Raw genomic sequence first — 19,879 nt, 5'->3', positions numbered from 1 at the left:
GCTACTACCCCAAGGACACAAGACTTTCTGATTTTCATAGGACCAGTGACATCCATCCAGTGATATCACACACAGGTTCGTCACAACAAGGAATATGCACTGTGGGACATATGCTCAGGGACATCAATGCAGAAACACAACACCCAGAGACATTGTGACCAGGGATACCACAACCTGTCAGGGACATTCATCCACTGAAAGACATCACATACAAACTTAACTACCAAGGACCACTCACCCATGCCACCAAGGGTAGGCAGCATGTGCAAGGTAGTACTAGCTCTCAAGGGTTACTTGTGAACCATCTTCTGTGGCCTGACTCCTTTCCAATTCCCTCCACTGCCCTGACAGTGGATCTCCTGGGGCACACTGTGTATTTGGAAGGTAGTGTGGAGAGCGGCACTGGTGACAGAAGAGCCTGCTGGACAGCAAAGGTAATTAACAGAAACTTCTGAGCCTTCCAATTAGCTCGGTCTATGAGGAGCGGGTGTGTCCTCTGGGACCTGAAAGTGTAATTTAAAGGAACTCGTTCATTTTGGAAAAGGTTCCTAGAGATCCCGCCTCAACAGTACCCACTGGACACAACCACGTAGGTCCAAAGTCTAGAAGAACCTATCTGTCTCCAAGTGACCACTGTCCCCTTAAATCTATGACCCCAAGGTGTGCTCACCTCAAGACTATATACACGGGGCCTAAAGAAGCACACAGATCATTCCTGTGAGAGAGCAGGCTCTGCCTTCCAAGGACACAGGGAGCCTCTTGCCGTCCTTGAAGCGATAAGCCTATGGCTTGGCTGTGCTAAGCGAAGCCAAATTTCACACTGCCACCAAGACACAGGCTCCCTGCAGGAAGAAGCAGCGACCACAGGTCACCAGCTAACTGCAGACAGAAGCAGGCCTGGCACATCCCAATGGCCATCTACCTACATCTTTAATCGGCCTCAGTTAGCAATGCTGGAGCCTTCCCTCCTGCCATGGGATTCAAAGCTGAAGGAGCGCAGCTTTCCAGAAGCACCTGGGAATGCTACGCAGAATCACCAGGCCCTCCAGAAAGGGAAAGGGCCATAACCCTGGGAGAACTCCCTGAAGTCTGGCTGACTGTTGTCCCCAAAGCCTTCCATGGGAGGGGCAGAAGGGGGACACCGGGCTGATAGCCCTTTGCCATGAGGAACATTATCAAAGTCTCATACCCCACACTACACAGGCTTCTTCTTGCCTGACATTTCCAGGAGTCACCTGCTCCTGAAGCTAAGCTGCCTAGGGCACAGGAGCAACCCCCAGAGGTTATTATGACTCAGAAGCCACCTTCTTCGGGCATGTCAGGAAGGCATAAGGTATATCATGTGTTGAGATGTCAGTGGCCATGGCAAAGCAGGAGGAGCTGGTGTGACCAAGATGACAGGAGCACACATGGTGGCCATTCTCCAGCATTCTGACCATGGCTTGGCAGGGTGTCCCTGTTGAAATGGTCACTATGACTTCTCTAGCCACTCTCAGGCCAGGGAAATCTTAGGTCACTGAGAGACCTTCCAGAGCCCTCCTTCCCCTGTGACAAGCTAAGACAAGCCATGCTATCAAGATGAACATAAAGGAGCTCTGTTATCCAGATCCAGTGATCCAGGATGCACAGCATCATGCCATCCCAACTGGTCACAGGAGCCAGGCAGCCACCAGGCAGATGGAGGGCAGGGAGAAGGAGCTCTTCTGACTACCAGGCTGGGCAAAGGGGAGAGCCCTGAGAATGCATGGCCAGAAGCGAATGCTCCAAGCACACAAGAAGCTGAGGCAGGGAGCCATGGTGGGCTCTTCTGAGGGTGAAGCCAAGAGGACACTCTGCAGGACAGGGCACAGACATAAGAGGACACTCTGCAGGACAGGACAGACACAAGGGGACACTCTGCAGGACAGGGCAGAGACACAAGGGGACACTCTGCAGGACAGGGCAGAGACACAAGGGGAAGACAGGACAAGGTGAGGCCAAAGGGTTAGTTGAGCACTGAAAAGGACAAGATGGATTTCAGGTGATGTTGACATGGAGGATTCAGGACCGGGCTTTGACTGAACCACGTTTAGTAAGATGTACAAGGAATGAGGTTGGTTCCAAGGCTGGGCAGAACGTGGGCGACAGGACCCAGCTGGGGATGTAAATTTTAGAGTCATGATATAGATGGCATTTGAAGCCATGAGATCACTAACACATGAGTGGAGCAAGGAGCTAAGAGGTGACCTAGCATTACAGAGCCAGGGACACAGGGAGGCCAGCCAAGGAGACTGAGCAGGACCTCACAAGTGGGCTTCCTGAGGCACACAATCTGAAGGAAGGGCAAGAACAAGGCATGGAGTGTGTGCAGCTTGCCACGCAGAAGAGGGCGGAGCACTGAGCATGAACCTTAGTCACATGGAGGGGACCTCACAGGATGCAGCGAGCACCAGTTCTGAAGGCAGGAGTGGGGCAGAGTGGACAACAGTGACCTCACTTTGCTGAGAATAGAGGGTAAGAAGTAGAAACATGGGACCTAACATTAAGCTGTCCTGACCTTGGGAAAATGAGGTGTTGCTTACTCATGCAGCAATCCCACATGAAACACCACTCGGGTACCTGATGGTTGCTCTACTCTGGGTTAACAGAAATGCATAGTTGGCTCATCTGTACATTCAGAAACCTGTAGGATGACAAGTCTCCAACCACAACCCATTATCTTAGTTGTTGGCTAGGAGCTCAGGCTTCTAGTCCACAGCTCCAGGGCTGTACAGTGGCTACCCCAGAGCCACAGCCCTGGACAGTTCATCTCAGCACCATGGGCTATCTCCAGAGCTGCCAACAGCACCTCCCTGAGGAGTGATGGTAAGAGTCCAAGGAAGCTCTAATTTGCAGGTGGGGGTGTTGTAGCAGGGACAAGGCAGACAAGGTACTTACTGTCTTGGTCCTGAGAATACTTCCAGATGGAGATGGAAGTCCAGAAGTCTTTGCCCTTGAGTTTTCACACAGTAGAGCAGAGCTGCATGAGCCCTTCATCCGGCTCCACTCCTTGGCACTGGGTGATGGCACTCACTGTGCTGCTAGGTGCACAGTGGGCCGTTTGTTCTATTCTAGAGAGGGCTGAAACATGCAAATGGCAAGAATTTATGTGCACATGTGACAGCAACGTGCCCTGGTCTGGTCCAGCCCCTGGCTCTCACACACAGAGCTGTGTGGGCATTCCCCTTGGTGCCACAAGGCACAGGCATGAACACCTTGTTGTATTTATACCCAGGGACACACTACTTGCTACAGGCTCAGTGTCCAGAAACAGCCTTGGCTAAACAAGGTAGGCTTAGGGCTCACTGCAACACAAGAGAACACACCAAGGGACATGTGAGATGCCTGGAAAGAGGGTAGTGGAAAGGACAGGTGTCAGACTAGGGCTACAGAAGGTGATGTCCAAGAGGGCCTGAGGCACCAAGGCTTATTTTTTTTATCCTGTTCTCTAACTTGTTAATTTATTCATTCTTTTTTTATTTATTGAGCTTTTTATATTTAAGTTATATAAATGTATATCTTTTATATAGGACATAGTCTTGTATCCCTTTACCCCCAGTCTCCATTTCCCTCCTCAGTAGGGTCCTTGGTGTTCACTGTGGGATGATTAGGGCCTCTGTCAGTCTCTAAGGGGAGGAGGGCTGCGCCTCAGGATATTTCTACCCACCCTGTGGTTCTCAGAATCTTCATGCTCCCTCTTCCACAAAAGTCTCTGAGCCTTGGCGGCAGTGTTGGTGGTTTGATTTTAGCATTGAGTTCTCTGTTGACTCTGTATCTCTGTTATGTGTTTCAGTTCTCTGACATGTTTGTTGCTATTTCCCTGGAGGCAGTTGTCAGGCTAGCACTGGGAGCAGTACTCATCACTATTTCCTCTTAGGTTCTTCTGGACCCCAGTGACTATGGTAGAGGTGGCACATATCATGGTGGACAGTTGGCTGTCTTTTCTTGTTGAATTGATGGATCTGATACCAAGGCTTTAATGTGGTCAGCAAGTGGGGTAAGCTTATAACTGGACAGCTTGTGTGTGTGTGAGAGAGAGAGAGAAAGAGAGAGAGAGAGAGAGAGAGAGAGAAAGAGAGAGGAGTCAAAGGACAACCTCAGGTGTTGGTCCTCAGGTGCCAGCCATCCACCTTTTTCTAAGACAGGCTCTCTCTCACTGGCCTAAAATTCATCAAGTAGGTTATACTGGCTGGCAATAAGCCCAAGGGATCTGCCTGCCTCTGCCTCTCTAGAGCTGGGATTACAACTGTGCTCTACTGTGCCCATCATTTGTTTTTACACATATTCTAGGAGCTGAACTAAGCTCCTCCTGCTTGGAAAGCAAGCACTCCACCAACTGAGCCATGATCCCAGCCCCATGGGTGGGCATCTTAATAACTTTTTCATGGGAGGTGGAAGCAGTGAGGCTAAAGATGGGGCTGGCAGAGCAGCAGCTGTCACTCGTGCTAGCTAAGATGGCATCTGGTCAACTGGGATGAAACAATGTTCATGTTTTGGTCCATGTTCATGTTACTTCATCTTTTTGTCTTGGTGGTAGAGTGGCAGCTTCAGATGTAAGTGTTCTGTGACTCTAGCATGGTCCACAGGAGAATAGCAAGGTCCAACTGGGGCTCTCAGGCCAGCTGCTGGCAGAAACAGCTGCTACAGTTTCCCATGCTGTTCCAACAAGGGGCATCAGCCTACACTTCCACCAGCAGTGCAGAGCAGGTGCACAGAAGACATGATGAGCTGAATGAATGAAGTAATGGTAAAAATTAGAGTCTTAAGACAGTCAGCGATATAGCTAGACTTGCATTGTAAAAGACGACTATCCCCAGGAAGAAGGAGCACAGTGAATGTATGGAGAGAGACTACCATTCTCCTACAAGAAAAATCTAATGCTCCTTGGAAAGGTGGCTGATTCTGGGGCCAGGACAAGAAATGCACACAATAAGCATGGAATGTCATGGCCAGGAAGCAAGAGGGTGATGGAAAGCAAGTGGCAGAAAACACTGATAGAAGCATGCTAAAGGAGAGGGTCCACTGAGGACAGGAGCAATGCAGGACCAACAGTACATTTAGAAGTGCTGAATCGTAACCCACAGCACGAATATCCATGTGCATAGTGGTACAATCAACGGAACAACAAATCTATGCAGCAACATTCCATTTCATATAGAGACGTCCCCTCAAGGGAGGAGCTCTGAGCCCCAACCCTTAAGTGAAGCTACAGAATGATGTCCTGCCACACAGCACAGTACAGAAATAGGGAAGTAAGCCGGGCGTGGTGGTGCTCGCCTTTAACCCCAGCACTTGGGAGGCAGAAGTAGGAGGATCACTATGAGTTTGAGACCACCCTGAGTCTACTATTGTGGGTCCCTGGCTCCTCAGGGAGGGTGTTGCACACCTGCTCCCCAGAAGCATCCAGGCAACTGTGGAGCAGGGTCTTGAGCCGTTGTGAGTGCGACAGGAAGAAATACCCGGGAGACAGCTTCAGAGAACAGCTTGTTTATTTGTCAGAGGACTGAGTTTTTATGAGCAGTTGTGCGAGAGAGCGGGAAGAGGGTCCTAAGGGGACTGGGGGGTTCAAAGGTTTCTTGCTGATGCCTAGTTGGTATATAGGACATTCATTCCAGCACATCGGGAGTCAGGTGATGTACGTAGTGGCAGGAAGAGGTATAGGGTACAGGTCACAGGGGGATGGGCTCTGTGAAGGCTGCTGGCTTATACCACATAAGGAGTTTCCTAGGCAACTGGCCAAATGTCACAGAGCTATGAGCAAAGCCTAAGTCTTAGCAGCACTCCAGGATGGAGGGGAGGGAGTGGCCCTACTTCTTGCCAGTCTCAGGGCCCGAGATTTGTCCGGGGGTCCAGGCTCACTGTGACCCCCACACACAAAATGGAGGGAGGTTCAGGCTGCTGAAACCTCTCCATAGCCCAGGGTCCCTGCCTGTGTCCGACATACTATATAGTGACTTCTAGGTCAGAGTGAGAACCTACCTCCAAAACCAAAAGAGAGAGAGAGAGAGATAAGTGAACAAGTGTTTAATAGGTAGGTCTTGGTACAAGGTTCATGTGTCACAGAGGGTAGATGAGTCCTTTAAAGGGACTATGGGATCTAGTTTCCCTATTTCTGATCTCTTGTCTATTCATGCAGGCACATGTGCGTGCATACACACACACACAACGTACGTGCATGTTCACACCATGAGGTGATACCACTAGTTACCATCTCCAGAGACCAAGAAATGACCACCCTGACCTGATCTTGGGGTTTGAGCTTCCAAAACTGTGATCACCTTCTCTTTATCAGTAGCCTGGGCCTGGCATTTTGTTACAATGACAAAAGGCTGATTCATATAGAACCTCAGCCAGGCAATCTGATGGATGTCACTGGTGGTGAGCTGCAGTGGATGGTGTGGGCCTGTGATAAGTTGTGCTAAGCAGCCCTTTGCCTCTGGGACCTTCCTCCCCAAGTTCCACAGCCCCAGCCTGATCCCCAGGATACATAAAGTAACTCTCAGCCAAGGAGTCTCTATAAAACAAGTGAGCAGTGTACCTCTGGAGGGTCAAGAATGTGGGACATGGGCTGGGGAGATGGCTTAGCAGTTAAGGCACTTGCCTGCGAAGCCTAGGGATCCATGTTCAATCTCTCCCCACATCCCACATGAGGCAGATGCACAAAGGTGATGCAAGCACAAGGTTACACAGATGCACAAGCATCTGGAGTTCAATTGCAGTGGCTGAGGCCCTGACATACTAATTCTGTCTCTCTCTCTAAAAAAAAAAAAAAAAAAAAAAAAAAATGTGGGACATGAGTGCCTGCCACAGCCATGAGAAGCCTAAATAAATATGGTGTTAAACCTATATGGCATTAAGGTGGGGCTCTGGGGCAAAAGAAGGGCATGACAGGAGAGCTAAGGAAATCTAAAAATACCTCAGGTCTCAGTTCTTGCCACTGTGTTAATATTGGGTCACCAGCCATGACAAATTTACTTGTATTTTTGAGATGGGGGCTCACTATGTAGCTCAGGCTGGCCTTGAACTCACACTCCTGTGGCAGCCTCCTTAATGCTGGGATTACTGGCATGTGCTACCACACCCAGCTACAAATGTATCAAGTTAATGTAAGATGTTCACATGTGAGAGTAAGGGAACGCTGCCATCTTCATAGCTCTTCCACACTGCCTGTGCTGCATGTATCCAGTGCAAGCTAGACAGTAAGATGACAAACAAAACGGCCATTACGTGGATGCTAAGATTACATAAGATACTGGGTTCCTTAATTTTTTTTTCTTGCCACTTTCATTACATAACAAAAAGCTATAAAGGAATAAAGATTATCTGGAGACAGTGTCTGGCAGGTAAGTTGGGGATCCACGTAATTCATCACCCAAACCAGGACACTGTCACAAATGAAAGAGAACACTTAATAACCAGGTCAGGCTGGTGGCTCAAGGTGCATGTCAGATGCCAGGCCACTGTAGAGAAGCAGGGCTGCCACAAGATTCAACAACCCTGGGAAGGGAGTGTTGGACCAGGAGAGAGGCTGCACTGGACAAGGAAGAGTAGGATGGGGAGGTAGAAACAGGAAAAAGGGACATGGCCTGGTCAGGTGAGACAGAACCTGGGCACCCTTCCATCCAGAATTGTCCTCCTACATTGTGGCCCCTCCTTTCGGCACAGTGCCAGCACCACACCAGTTCTGGGTGACAATCTTCATAGATTAGGCTCCTTCTTCCTGCACTGCTCTGGGCTGCATAACAGAGGCCTCAGAATCCAGCTGCTGAGATCCTCCTGGGGTTTCATGTGGTCCCTCAGAGGGGCCACCTCAGAGCAGGGTGCTCAAGGTCTCCTTTCTCAGTGCTTGTTCCCCACACATCCAAGACAGCCAGCCCATGCCCACATTGCCCACTCACTCCTGGGTCTCAGCCCCTCATGATGGCAGCACCCATAGCACCAACAAAAGGGTCACTGAGGGCTAGAGAGATGGCTTAGCAGTTAAGCACTTGCCTGTGAAGCCTAAAGACCCCAGTTTGAGGCTCAATTCCCCAGAACCCACATCAGCCAGATACAAAAAGGGGCGCATGCGTCTGGAATTCATTTGCAGTGGCTGGAGGCCCTGGTGCACCCAATCTCTATCTATCTGCCTCTTTCTCTGTCTGTCACTCTCAAATAAATAAATAAAAATAAACAAAGAAAGGGAAAACAGGGGTGAGGGGCACTAAGGTCAGCAGGGTACATTGGGGACTAAGGGTCCTCCTTTTGTCCCTTCACCTTCCTAAACTCTCTAAATTTTTACGTGTGTTTAGTGTGTATTCATGTGCATATGTGCGGGCACACACGTGGGGGGTGTGCATGCACTGTGTGTGCATGTGGGACACAAAGGTCAATGTCTGAAGTTGTCTTAAACCACTCTCCACCTTGGTTTTTGAGAAAGGGTTTCATGCTGAACCCAGGGCTTGCCAATTCAGCTATATAATCTAGCCAGGAAGCACTAGGGATCCTTCTGCACCTGTCCCCCCAGTGCTGGGAGTACAGGCACAGGCCACCATGCCCAGCTTTTTTACATGGGTGCTGGGCATCACAAGGAAGGCCCTCCTGCTTGCACAGCAAGCACTTTATCCTCCAAGTGGGCCTCTCCCCACTCAGTTTCCCTCGTTCTATTTCATCTTTTCCCTCTTCCTCTCTCAGCCATAGGAGAGGTTTACAAGCCCTGTTTGCTTCCTATAGAACTAACATATGATGCCAGAGACATACAGTGACCTTGACATTTAGAAGAAAAAGGAAAACTGGGAGCAAAGAAAACAAGAATGGCAGATCGATCCTGCAGTATCAACACAAGAACTAAGTCCCCACAGCCTGGAGGGCACAGGGCCAGAAGGGAGTGACGCTCTCCACGGCCAGCAGCACATGCAGCCCTGGCTCCAAGGTCTCACTTTTCCAACCTCAGGAAGACACTGATTGCCAAAGTGAAACACTCTATCCCTTCCCATCAAAACCTTCACATTTGGGGGCTGGTGAGCTAGCTTAGTGGTTAAGACACTTGCCTGAAAAGCCAAAGGACCCAGGTTTGACTCCCCAGGACCCACGTAAGCCAGATGCACAAGGTAGCACATCCATCTGGAATTCGTTTGCAGTGGCTGGAGGCCCTGGTGTGCCCTTTATCTCTCTCCCCCCACCCCCCCTTTCTCTGCCTGGTTCTCTCCCATATAAATACATAATAATAATAAAAATATTTTTAAAAATAAAAACCTTTACATTTTCATGCCTTGTGCCTCCTAGCATTCAGGAATCCTTGCATTGCTGGGTAGACTTGGATGAACTGACATCCTACATAAGCAAGGTAAGTGTTGGGAAGGCTCATTTATGGTTGCTGAGATTAGAGGCGCTGATCATGACACTTCCAGCCTGTCCCAGATGCCCCTGCCCCTGTTCAGTGCTTTCTGACTGCTAGTTCTGACCCACTGCAACTTCAGCCCACCAGATATGGGGCCTTCACCCTGTACTACCCTTCCCCTGGGTCTGGACGGAAACTGGAATTGGTCCCAATAGCAGACACAGGAGAAGAGGCTCTGCGCTCAGGCTTGCTCTTTGGGACATTTGGCTTCTTCCACTTCCTTGCTCTTGGGAGCCTTGTCCCACCACAGAGAAGAGAGGACCCCAAGGTCCCAAGGACAACTGTATTCAGATGTGCCCCCATATTCTAGGGCATGCCCTTCAGGAAGCCAAGCCCAACTCTCCTCCCTGACTATGCACTGGGGCCTCTTCTAGGTGATGGGGCTTCAGAGGCTGTCCTGCTAGAAGCTCCCACTACGAGAGCTGAGGCTGGAAGCAGACCCTGGAGCCTGCTACACCCTCCAGCAAACAGCAGCCAAGGACACACAAGGACCACAGCCTCAGGAAAGAGTCACCCAAGGAGGCCTACTATGCAACAGTGCTTACCACTGTAAGTGATTAGGTCTTGAGGAAATGGGTGTTAAGCTACACTAAATACTAATGGCCCAGTCAGCATCAGGAACTGGGGACTTGACTCCTGGAGAGGCTTGCTCAGCTGCCAGCCTGAGCAACTCTGGCAGGAGATGCCATCTACCTGAGCAAGGAAGCCACCTTGGATGTCTGATGCCATGATCCCATAGACAGAGAGATCCCTGTCTGTTGGGCTCTGTTCAAACTTATTGGCCACAGAGTCATGAAATAATAAAAATGGTTAAGCCACTAAGTTATTACCAGTAAAATACAACCAGCATGGAGTATAAACAGAGCCTGGATCAGGAAACACGCATACAGGACTCCAGTCCCATTAGCTTCCAGGAGAAATTTTATTTTACAAGCACCAAATACAAAAGGTGACAAGAAAGGCTCCATGGCACCCGCACACAGGGAGAGGCCAAGAGAAGAAGGCACCAAGGCCACTGGAGGCTCTTTTCTACCCTAAGGGTCACACACCCAAAAAGAAACAGCAACAAATCCCACTGCCACATCACCAAGCAGCAGAAGTGACCACAACACCCGTAATGAGCTCACAGAAGCGCCACACAATCTGTCTACTACTCACTACTGAGGCATGAAGTGAGCCCTCTGCATTTGAAGCATTGAGAATCATGCAACAATTCAGAAAGCACAGTTTTCAAAGTCAACTTTTTAAATCATTGTGAAACATGGAATGTGCTTGGTTCCTATTTTTAATAAATTGGGGGCGACACAGCCTCCCACCTCCACCATCTCCTTGGCTTCAGAACTGAAATAACACTAAGCTGGGGCTTCACATGATCCACATGGGCCAGAACCTGGCAGGAAACGTGTTGGAGACCAGTGTGGGATCCCGGGTCACATTTGGGGGAAGAAGAGTGGGTCTCGCATCACATAGAGCTCTCACTACATAGCTGGGTGGATCTAGGCAGGATGCGTACCCAGTCTGCTATTGTCTCCCAGCCAGACTGACCTCTGCACCTGCCTTGGTTTTTAAGACAATAAATTTCAAGTCAATGGAAAGTTAGTTTTTGATGAAGTAGGCATTCTAGTTTTTAAAAATAACAGTAATTGTACTAATTACAGCTTTGTTGACCATTATAATTATTCGGCATGTGGGAGGGAGATGCCTTAGAAGAGAACTGGCTATGGAGTGACATACTCATCCATCAGACAATAGATACCAGAAAGCACAAGGGAGATGGCCAAGAAAACAAAGTCAAGCCACTTGCTAGCAGGTCAGAGAAAAAAGTGCTGCTACCAAAGCTTTGTGACACAGAGGACTGGGAAAGGGACACAGCAGAAGCTCTGCTCACCAATATCTTTACATAAGAAGGAAAATTCTACATGGGAAGGAAAAATGACATCGGAAGAAACCATGGCTCTTATATAATGTGAACTTCACGTGCAGCTCTCTCTGAGCCTTCTCCCAAGGAAGGAAAGAAGACAAGGGCTATAGGCCCTCAACATCAGCCAGTGGCATGGCAGAGGGCCTCCCTTAGGAATGCATGAGTGTGGTGGCCAGCGGGAAGATGTGTCCTTCTATGCCAGATCTGAGAGGCAAGGACACAGTGACCAACAAGGGGCACCCCTCAGCAGCCATGCCTGAAGTGCTAGTGAATGGAGCACAACACCCAGCCATATTTTGGTTATATATGGCAAAGGATCTTCCTGAGAGAGAAATGTTGGGCAGAGCAACACAGAATTTTAAAAGCCCAGAGAGACCACTACTGGCTGGATGTTATAGCATCACTACAATAACCAGTAACTGTTTTTGATGTTTCTGTTCAGCCAGTGCCCAGCAGAGCCAAGAATCTACCCAAATGGTTGTCATGGGCTCAGGCTACAAAACAACTGCTCCTGACTTCACTCAACAACACACCTGCTATATCTTCACTGCAGACATCTGCTATATGCAAACTATATTCTCAGAGTTCTTGATACTCAAAATGTGCCCATGGGCCAGCAGTGGTGACATCTCACGGGAGCTGACTAGAGAGGCAGACTCATAGGCTCACAGACTTCCTGAGTCAGAACCTCACCCTCACAGGGCCAGGGATATTAGAGCCAATGACAATTCAAAAATCTGCACTGAGCTGTCCAGACTAGAATGAATGCTTGGGTGTAGTTTGGCCTCCCTTGGACCATCTCAGCAACTCAGTAAGCTTCATCAAGAGAGAGAAGCCGCAAATAGAAATGACCTCCAATGCATGCTTGCATTGCTTCTCAGCTGAAAGCTGGATGGTTAAATTTTTAAACGAAAAGCTGGCTTATTTTTAGTATTGTAAAATGCACAACCAGATGGGCAGACACACAGAGATAACATTTGTTATACAAAAACATGTGACAGTGGATCCCAAGTCCATTCTAGAGAGCCCTCAATGGTCACAAAGGAGATGCACCAATCTACAGCCGCCCAAGGGCTCTCCTGGATGTGTGGTGCTGGGTCTGGAACTCACAGAAGCCAGAAGCAAACAGTTATGGGGAGACAGACACTGGACCAGGACCACACACCTTCCTCCCCACCCTGAACCCATATTCCTGCCCACACCAAGGGTCTACACAGCCAGAGTCCAGTCCACTGCTGGGAACAATCCTCCTTGTCTGCAGCCACGAGGATTCTAGAGATTAAATCCCTTGCATTATGGGGGAGGCAGATCAACATCAAACCAAGCCTAGGCCACAAAAGAACCCCTACCACCACACTTTCTGCAGGGCCCAGAAGTAAGGAGAAAGGAACTCAATGATACTCAAGTCCAGGCTGGGAAGACAGCTCAGGTGGCCAAGTGCTTGCCTCACAAGCAGGGGATCCAAATTCAATCCCTGTAACCATGTAAAATAAGCCAGATGGTGGCATGCACTGGCAATCCCAGCACTGGGGAGCCAGAGACAGGTGGATCCCTGGGCTCACAACTTGGTCAGCTCCAGGCCAGTGAGAAACCCTGTCTCATAAAAGAGAGACGGCACTTGAGGACGCACATCCAAGGTTGTCTTCTGCCCTCCACAAATGCATGTGTGTGCAAGCACACACACACACATGCATGCATGCACACACATACACACACTAAAGTCCACAGCCTGCTGGATAAAGACTCAGGAAACAAGACCAAACTAACATTTTGCCACAAGAAGAATAGGGAAGAGTCAGAAGCTGGAGCTCAGCACTTTGCTCTCCAAGCTGTAGGGAATGACATCAGGGAAAAAGAAGGAAGTGCTACTGAGTAACTAGAGCCATGGGTGGTAGGTGACATGACACGCCACCTACAATACCCAGGAAAAGTGACCCAAACTATACAAGGACTAGCCAGGGTCTTAGCAAAGTGTCCATTTTCAAGATTCATGGACTTTGTTTTTATTCTTTTGTGAGGTAGTCTCACTATACAGCCTAGGCTGACCTCAAATTCACAATCCTTCTGCCTCAGTATTCCAAATGTTGACATTATTGCCACAATACTTGACAAGGTAAAGTTTTGATTTTATTATTATTATTATTATTATTATTATTGGTTTTTCAAGGTGGGTCTTGCTTTAGCCCAGGCTGACCTGGACTTCATTCAGTAGTCTCAGAGTGGCCTTGAACTCACAGTGATTCTCCTACCTCTGCCTCCTGAATGCTGGGATTAAAGACATGTGCCACCACGCCCGGCTTTGATTTTATTGTGTGAGTATGTGCACACGCACGTACATGAACAGCATGCATATGGAAGTCAGATGACAACTTTCAGGTCAGTCCTATCTATCTCATTGGAGGCGTGGTCCCTCACTCTGGATCCTTATTCTTCTTTGCTGTGCTGGTCTTGAGCCTCCCAGAAATTCTTGTGTCTTTCACTGTCAATGTCAGCATACTGGCATTACAGAAACCCACCACGGCTTCTGTTTTATTACACGTTCTGGCGACTGAACTCAAGTACTCCAGCTTAACTAGTGATCTTTTATCTGCTGAGCTATATTCCCATCCCCAGGGTAAAGGACTTTTTATCTTTTTTTTTTAAGGTAGGGTCTGGCTATAGCCCAGGATGACCTGGAATTTACTCTGTAGTCCCAAGGGTGGTATTGAACTCACAGTAACCCTCCTACCTCTGCCTCCTAAATGCTGGGATTAAAGACATGTGCCATCATGCCCAGCTCTCAGGGTGAAGTTTTAATAAATTCTGTCCCTTCATGCTAGCATTAATGGGAAAAAAAGGACCCAAGCACAACTTCATAACAAAAATTCAACAAACTTACAGGGAGGAATAAATTTCTAACTCTACAAATACCTTCAATGTTCTCAACTCAATAAAGTGTAGAACACACAGGAGGGAATGTGGTCATATCACATCAGGTGCTATTCCCAAGGGGCTGAAAAATTTCAACATAAGAAGTAAAACCACAGAAGCACTACAGGAAAGTACCAGAGAAGACTTACACCGTGAATTCCTATTAACTATTGTAAACGTTCTGAAACACTGAGGCAGGACACAGCTGTAAACAAACCTGACCACACAAAATTAAATACTCCCAAAAAGAAAAAATCAACAACATTAAAAGATTAAAAGGTTGTTAAAGGGGAAGCCTGATGAAGAGGGAAGTGTTAATAGAAATGGTACAGCAGGTCTGGGCGTGGTGGCACACCTTTAATCCCAGCACTCGGGAGGCAGAGATAAGAGGACTGCTAAGAGTTTGAGGCCACCCTAAGACTACATAGTAAATTCCAGGTCAGCCTGGGCTAGAGTGAGACCCTACCTCAAAAAACAAAAACAAAAAAAAAAAGAAAGAAAGAAAGAAAGAAAGAAAGAAAGAAAGAAAGAAAGAGGAGGGGAGGGGAGGGGAGGGGAGGGGGAGGGGAGGGGAGGGGAGGGGAGGGGAGGGGAGGGGAGGGGAGGGGAGGGGAGGGGAGGGGAGGGGAGGGGAGGGGAGGGGAGGGGAGGGGAGGGGAGGGGAGGGGAGGGGAGGGGAGGGGAGGGGAGGGGAGGAAAAGGTACAGCAACCATTCTCCTTAACAGAAATACTGGCAAGGAAAATGAGTTGCCAATTTGCAAAAGTAACAAACAACAAAATTCCAGTGCCCCAAACATGTTTCACAAAAACAGTCATCTATTTGGTAATCAAACTCAGTAGTGGTATCTCTTAGCTCAGCTAATAACAAAACTTAGTGAGGATTCAAGAGGAGAAACATCATAGACTCTTGAAGTAAGGCAAGCTTGGTCTTCCCTTTTCTGGCCAGCTCCATGTACCACAGGTATCCACCACTTTTCTCTCCTCTGCACTCTTCTTACCACCCGTTTTGCTAGTCTCCTTGTCTACTGTCAGGCTAACTGTGCCCGTGTCTGGTCAGCCCATAACAGCACACTAACACTGCCCCTCTCATGTACAGCAGCCCCAGGGTGGCTGGCTCACACAAAGCTTCCAACCCCATCCAAGTGAAGTGGGCATAGCTATCCTTTGACCTAGTTACCACATTCCTAGAACTACCCTAAGAGGACAATGTCAAGTTGCACAGAGATGAATATGCAAAGATAGATGTTCACAGTCAAATAGCTTGTGTTCCCTCAAAAATGCCTACTAGGAAATCAGGTAGAGATCACATCTACACAGAGAAACATGGAAAGCAGTGGCATGCCTACTCAGAATCACAGGGGCACAGAGAGGAGGCTCGAGCCCTACCCCATGCCAGCCCACCCTCCACAGACTCCATCACCGGCCTTCAAGAAGAGCACTCACTGAATGTGATGTACCACCCAGGTGGAGAGCTACTGATTTGAATTCAGCCACCTAACTGATGCTTTAAGCCAGAAGATGTTGATGACATATTGCTAAATCAAAAAAATGGATTACACCAAAAAAGTATCTAGAAAGCAATCTTGCTTCTATACAAAAGGAAAACAGGTGCTTTCTACACAGTTGTGGGTGTAACCACATTCCTAGATCCCTAGACAAGGGCTGAGGAGATGGCACTCAGTCACTGTGGGAACCTCACTATGTTGCATTACAAATATTTTCACATAAAGTATGCTTTTTCCCTAATCTTATATGTTATGATGTGTTTATAAAAGTTTTTTTTTCATTTATTTAAAAGTAGTATTTTAGGCTGGAGAGATGGCTTAGTGGTTAAGCGCTTGCCTGTGAAGCCTAAGGACCCCGGTTCAAGACTCGTTTCCCCAGGACCCACATTAGCCAGATGCACAAAGGGGTGCACGTGTCTGGAGTTCGTTTGCAGTGGCTGGAAGCCCTGGCTCACCCATTCTCTCTCCCTCTCTCCCCCCCCACTCTCTCTCTGCCTCTTTGTCTGTTGCTGTCAAATAAATAAATAAATTTTTTAAAAAAAATTAAAAGTAGTATTTTTAGCAATGCTTCCCTCACCTATAGCACTGTGGAGGCACCCTTGTGTCTTTCCTGGGTTCTGGGCAAGAGTAAGCCTTCTCAGAGATCAGCTACTTCATACTGTTAAGATGGTACCACACCACTGGTCACAGAGCCAGTGAGGGGAAGGGATGGAAATGCCTCAGCGTCACAGGGACACCAAGGGTGAGGCATGAAGGGCTCCCCAACACCGTGGCACTCTAGGCCAACAAATCAGAGGAGATGCAGGGTGATGGAGATTTGCCCCTAAAATGAATTTCTAATGGAAGTCAAAGCAATGAGCTGGGGGAATGTCAAGAGGAAGGAAATGGGACCCTTGGTTGAGGAAGTGGTGCAGGGCATTCTGCTCATGCCCCAAACACTCACTACAGGAAAAAACAATGTTAGGCTCTGCGTGGTGAACAAGAAGGGAAGCGTTTAAGATTGTACATGGCACAACTATACCCTTTAGCTGAAGTTTACCTGGCACTTGGTTAAATTGCCCTCGTATTGAATTTACCTGGCACTTGGTTAAATTGCCCTCGTATTGTCTCCCCCCCTTTCTCTGTAGAGCAAATGTGATATATTAATTAGGTGTTTTAATCTAAAAAATTCATCAGAAGGTCTCACATTACCATGGCAACTGTACAGTTCCAGTACATGCAAGTCACCAGCACAACGGGGCTGCCTCCTTAGGCCCCCACCACATGGGGGGAGTGGGAGGGTGACTTCTGCACCCTGAAATAGAAGGGTCTGGGGCCCCCTCCCTCCCTGAAGGACACTCTTCCTCTGTCCCTGTGCACTGTGCATCTAAATGAATCCTACCACCTTACACCTGGTGCTTGCGGAACACCACACCATGACTCGGTGCCTGGCCAACGACACAGAAGAGTGGCCAAGTGACCACCCTCCCTGAAGACGTCCACAGCAGCCAAGCCCGATCCCACTGTTGGCCTCCCAACCTCACCAAAGGCCGCATAAGTCCTGACTGTGTTGGTGGAGGGATGTGGCCATAGGCCTGGTGACAGTCATCCAGTGTTCAGAGCAGTGTCCCCTGTGGGCCACACCAATTAGTCACCTCACATGCACCCAGAACAGTCAGTACCTTTGCCACCCTACTACAAGCAAGTAAGGAATGGGACGTGTCAAGTGATCTTCACATCACAGCAAGTACCCCAGCAGACTTTCTGAGGATCCTTGGTTCTGAGACACAGTATGAGGTGAAGTAGAAGTCTTAAACCGCCAACGGCGGCCCCTCTACAACATCACTCTCTGTTTCCGCTCTGCTTCCTTGGAGACACGCTGCAGAGACACAGAAGGGTTGCTGGCTCTTGGCTGGCACCAACCAGCTCTGAAATGAGATGTATTCCCAGCCCTCCTCTTCCTGAAGCCCAGACCAGATGCAAACCTGCTTGCTGGTCTCCTCCTGCTTCCCTCTGGGCTTTTGGGTTTTACTTTGAATATTGTTGTTAAAAACAAAAACTACTGTGAAATATTCACTGCAGTGAATCCTACTGTCCCCAAGTTCAGCACACAAATGGCAGACCACCCCAGAGCATACTATGTCTGATGCAGATGGATCTGAGTGTCCCTCTCCTGATGACCAGGTCCAGCAGAGGCCTGGTACCTGCTGACCTGTTCCCATGACTGCCCCATCTCTCTGTGAGGAGATGCCAGGGCCTAGCTTCACATGCTCCAACACAGGCCTGAGGGCCGATTATTGTAATTTCCTAAATGCTTAAATTATTTAGTGGAAGTAAGTAGCTTGAGCTCCTGCACTGAGTTGTGTTCTAAAATTGTAAAGGATCCATCGTCTCTCCACAGGCTACCTACAAATGAAAATGCATATTTCAACTATTTTATGAAAATGTCAAAAAACATCAACTGTGTCATGACTGTACCATTTAAATTTATCTGTATGGCATCTGTAGAAAAAAGAGCTGAATGTCTACATATGAATTTTTTAAAGTCCCCCAAAGGCATACACTGCATAGCCACCTTCCTGTGGGTGCTAAGTTGATTCTCTGGTACCCAGCATGGCCCCAGGCCCTGCACCTACAAGGCCAATTGCCTGTCAACTGTAGTCCCCAATGTCCCACCAGTGCTTATCTTGCTCTACCACGAAAGTCCCTGCCCAAGGGCTTCATAGACTGCTAGTTCCCGGCGGGTCTTTATACGAGGGCAAGGCCCGACTGTCACCACAGCACAAACTAGTCCAAGGGCTGGGCATGCCAGTGGCACTGCACATTCACCTGGGGGACTGCGAACTGAAGGTGCCTGGGCCACCTGTGGGGCAAGTAGCTCACTTCACAAACTCTGCACACCACGGGCGGGGCGAGCGTCCTGGACCTGGAAGCACGCGTCCAGCCTGCACACTGCCAGTGCAGGAAAATGGAAACCTAGGTCGCACCGCAGTGGGCGTTGTCGCGCCCAGGCCTGGGAACCGCCCAGATCACGGACCCTCACCCCAAAGGGCCTGCTGTGCCTACTGGGAACAGGACACACTTGGGTACCTCAGTCGTAGTCCAAGAGTTTCCTTGGAAACGCAGACGCCCCAAAAAGCCATCCCCACCCAGGTGGCGGCCGTGTCCCCGCTCAAAGAAATGCCGCCCCCGCGTCTGTGTGCCCGGCGGGAGCGCGCGGAGGTTCCCGGGGGCCCCGGCTCTCGGGGTCCCCGTGAGTCCCCTCGTTGGGCGGCCGCACTCACCATCCTCCTTGTCGTCAAACACCGGCCTCCGCGCGGCGGCCGCGGAGATGGACGACACGGACATCCTCTTCTTCCACTTGCTCCACGGGAACAGGGGGCGCGGCTGCGCGCGGGCATCGCCCGCGTCCCGGGCCCGGGGCTGGCTGGCGGCGGGCGGCGGCAGGGCCGGGGGCGCATCGGAGCCGGCGGGGCGCGCGCGGCCGGGGGGCGGCGAGCCCGGGGGCGCCGCAGCGCTGCTGCCCCTGCGCTCCGCGCCGCTCCTCATTGCCGGGCCTGGGTGCGCGCCGCGGCCGCAGCCCCGAGCATGGCCCGCCTGGCCCGATAGCCGAGCGGCCCGCGGACTCGACCGCGAGCGCCGGGGGCGGGCCGGGCCGGGCGGGGCTCGGGGCGGAGCCGGGCTCTGGGGCGGGCCGTGGCGGGGCGGGGCCGGAGCTGGGGCGTGCCGGCGGACCGCGGAGCTCTGCGGAGAGCCCGGTCGGCTCGGGGATCCCGACACCGACTAGGCGACGGACGGCGGCAAGAGCGAGCGAAGCCCAGCGGGAGTCTGCCCGGCCTCTTCCGGCAGCAGAAACCTGCGGGGATGCTGTGCCCCGCGGGGACTCGGGGCTCCCCTGCCTTCCCGCCCACGCTGCCTTCGTGGAAATAGCCTCTGGCGGACTTCTGCCACTCCGCTCACGGACAGCTCACACCATCTGCGGCTTTGCGCTCTGCGGGGAATGGGACGGCGGGACGGGGCCTCGCGAGCCCCAGCCTGGTCTGGGTCGGGACGCGCAGCCCGAGCACCGGCCCGAGCGGGAGCCCGCAGAGGAAGGCGGGCCGAGCCGAGCTCCGCCCCGGGCGCGCTCGTGCACGCGGACGCGCGCGCTTGCGGCCGGAGGTGGG

At 50.3% G+C, this 19,879-nt stretch overlaps 1 protein-coding gene across 1 annotated transcript in view; it reads right to left on the bottom strand.

Moving 5' to 3' along the window:
* Positions 1–19,262, bottom strand: part of Stk32c (serine/threonine kinase 32C) — a 91,822-nt gene extending 72,560 nt beyond the window's left edge. Inside the window, exon 1 of the mRNA XM_004669647.2 lies at positions 18,998–19,262. Within this exon, the coding sequence (XP_004669704.2) occupies positions 18,998–19,262 (265 nt within the window). The remainder of the gene's footprint in view (positions 1–18,997) is intronic.
* Between the last annotated feature and the right edge of the window lie 617 nt (positions 19,263–19,879).

This window comes from Jaculus jaculus, chromosome 1 (genome assembly GCF_020740685.1).
Source record: "Jaculus jaculus isolate mJacJac1 chromosome 1, mJacJac1.mat.Y.cur, whole genome shotgun sequence".
In the NCBI taxonomy this organism is placed as follows: domain Eukaryota; kingdom Metazoa; phylum Chordata; class Mammalia; order Rodentia; family Dipodidae; genus Jaculus; species Jaculus jaculus.
Note: the sequence above shows the minus strand (reverse complement) of the source record. Positions and strands in the feature narration are given on the sequence as shown.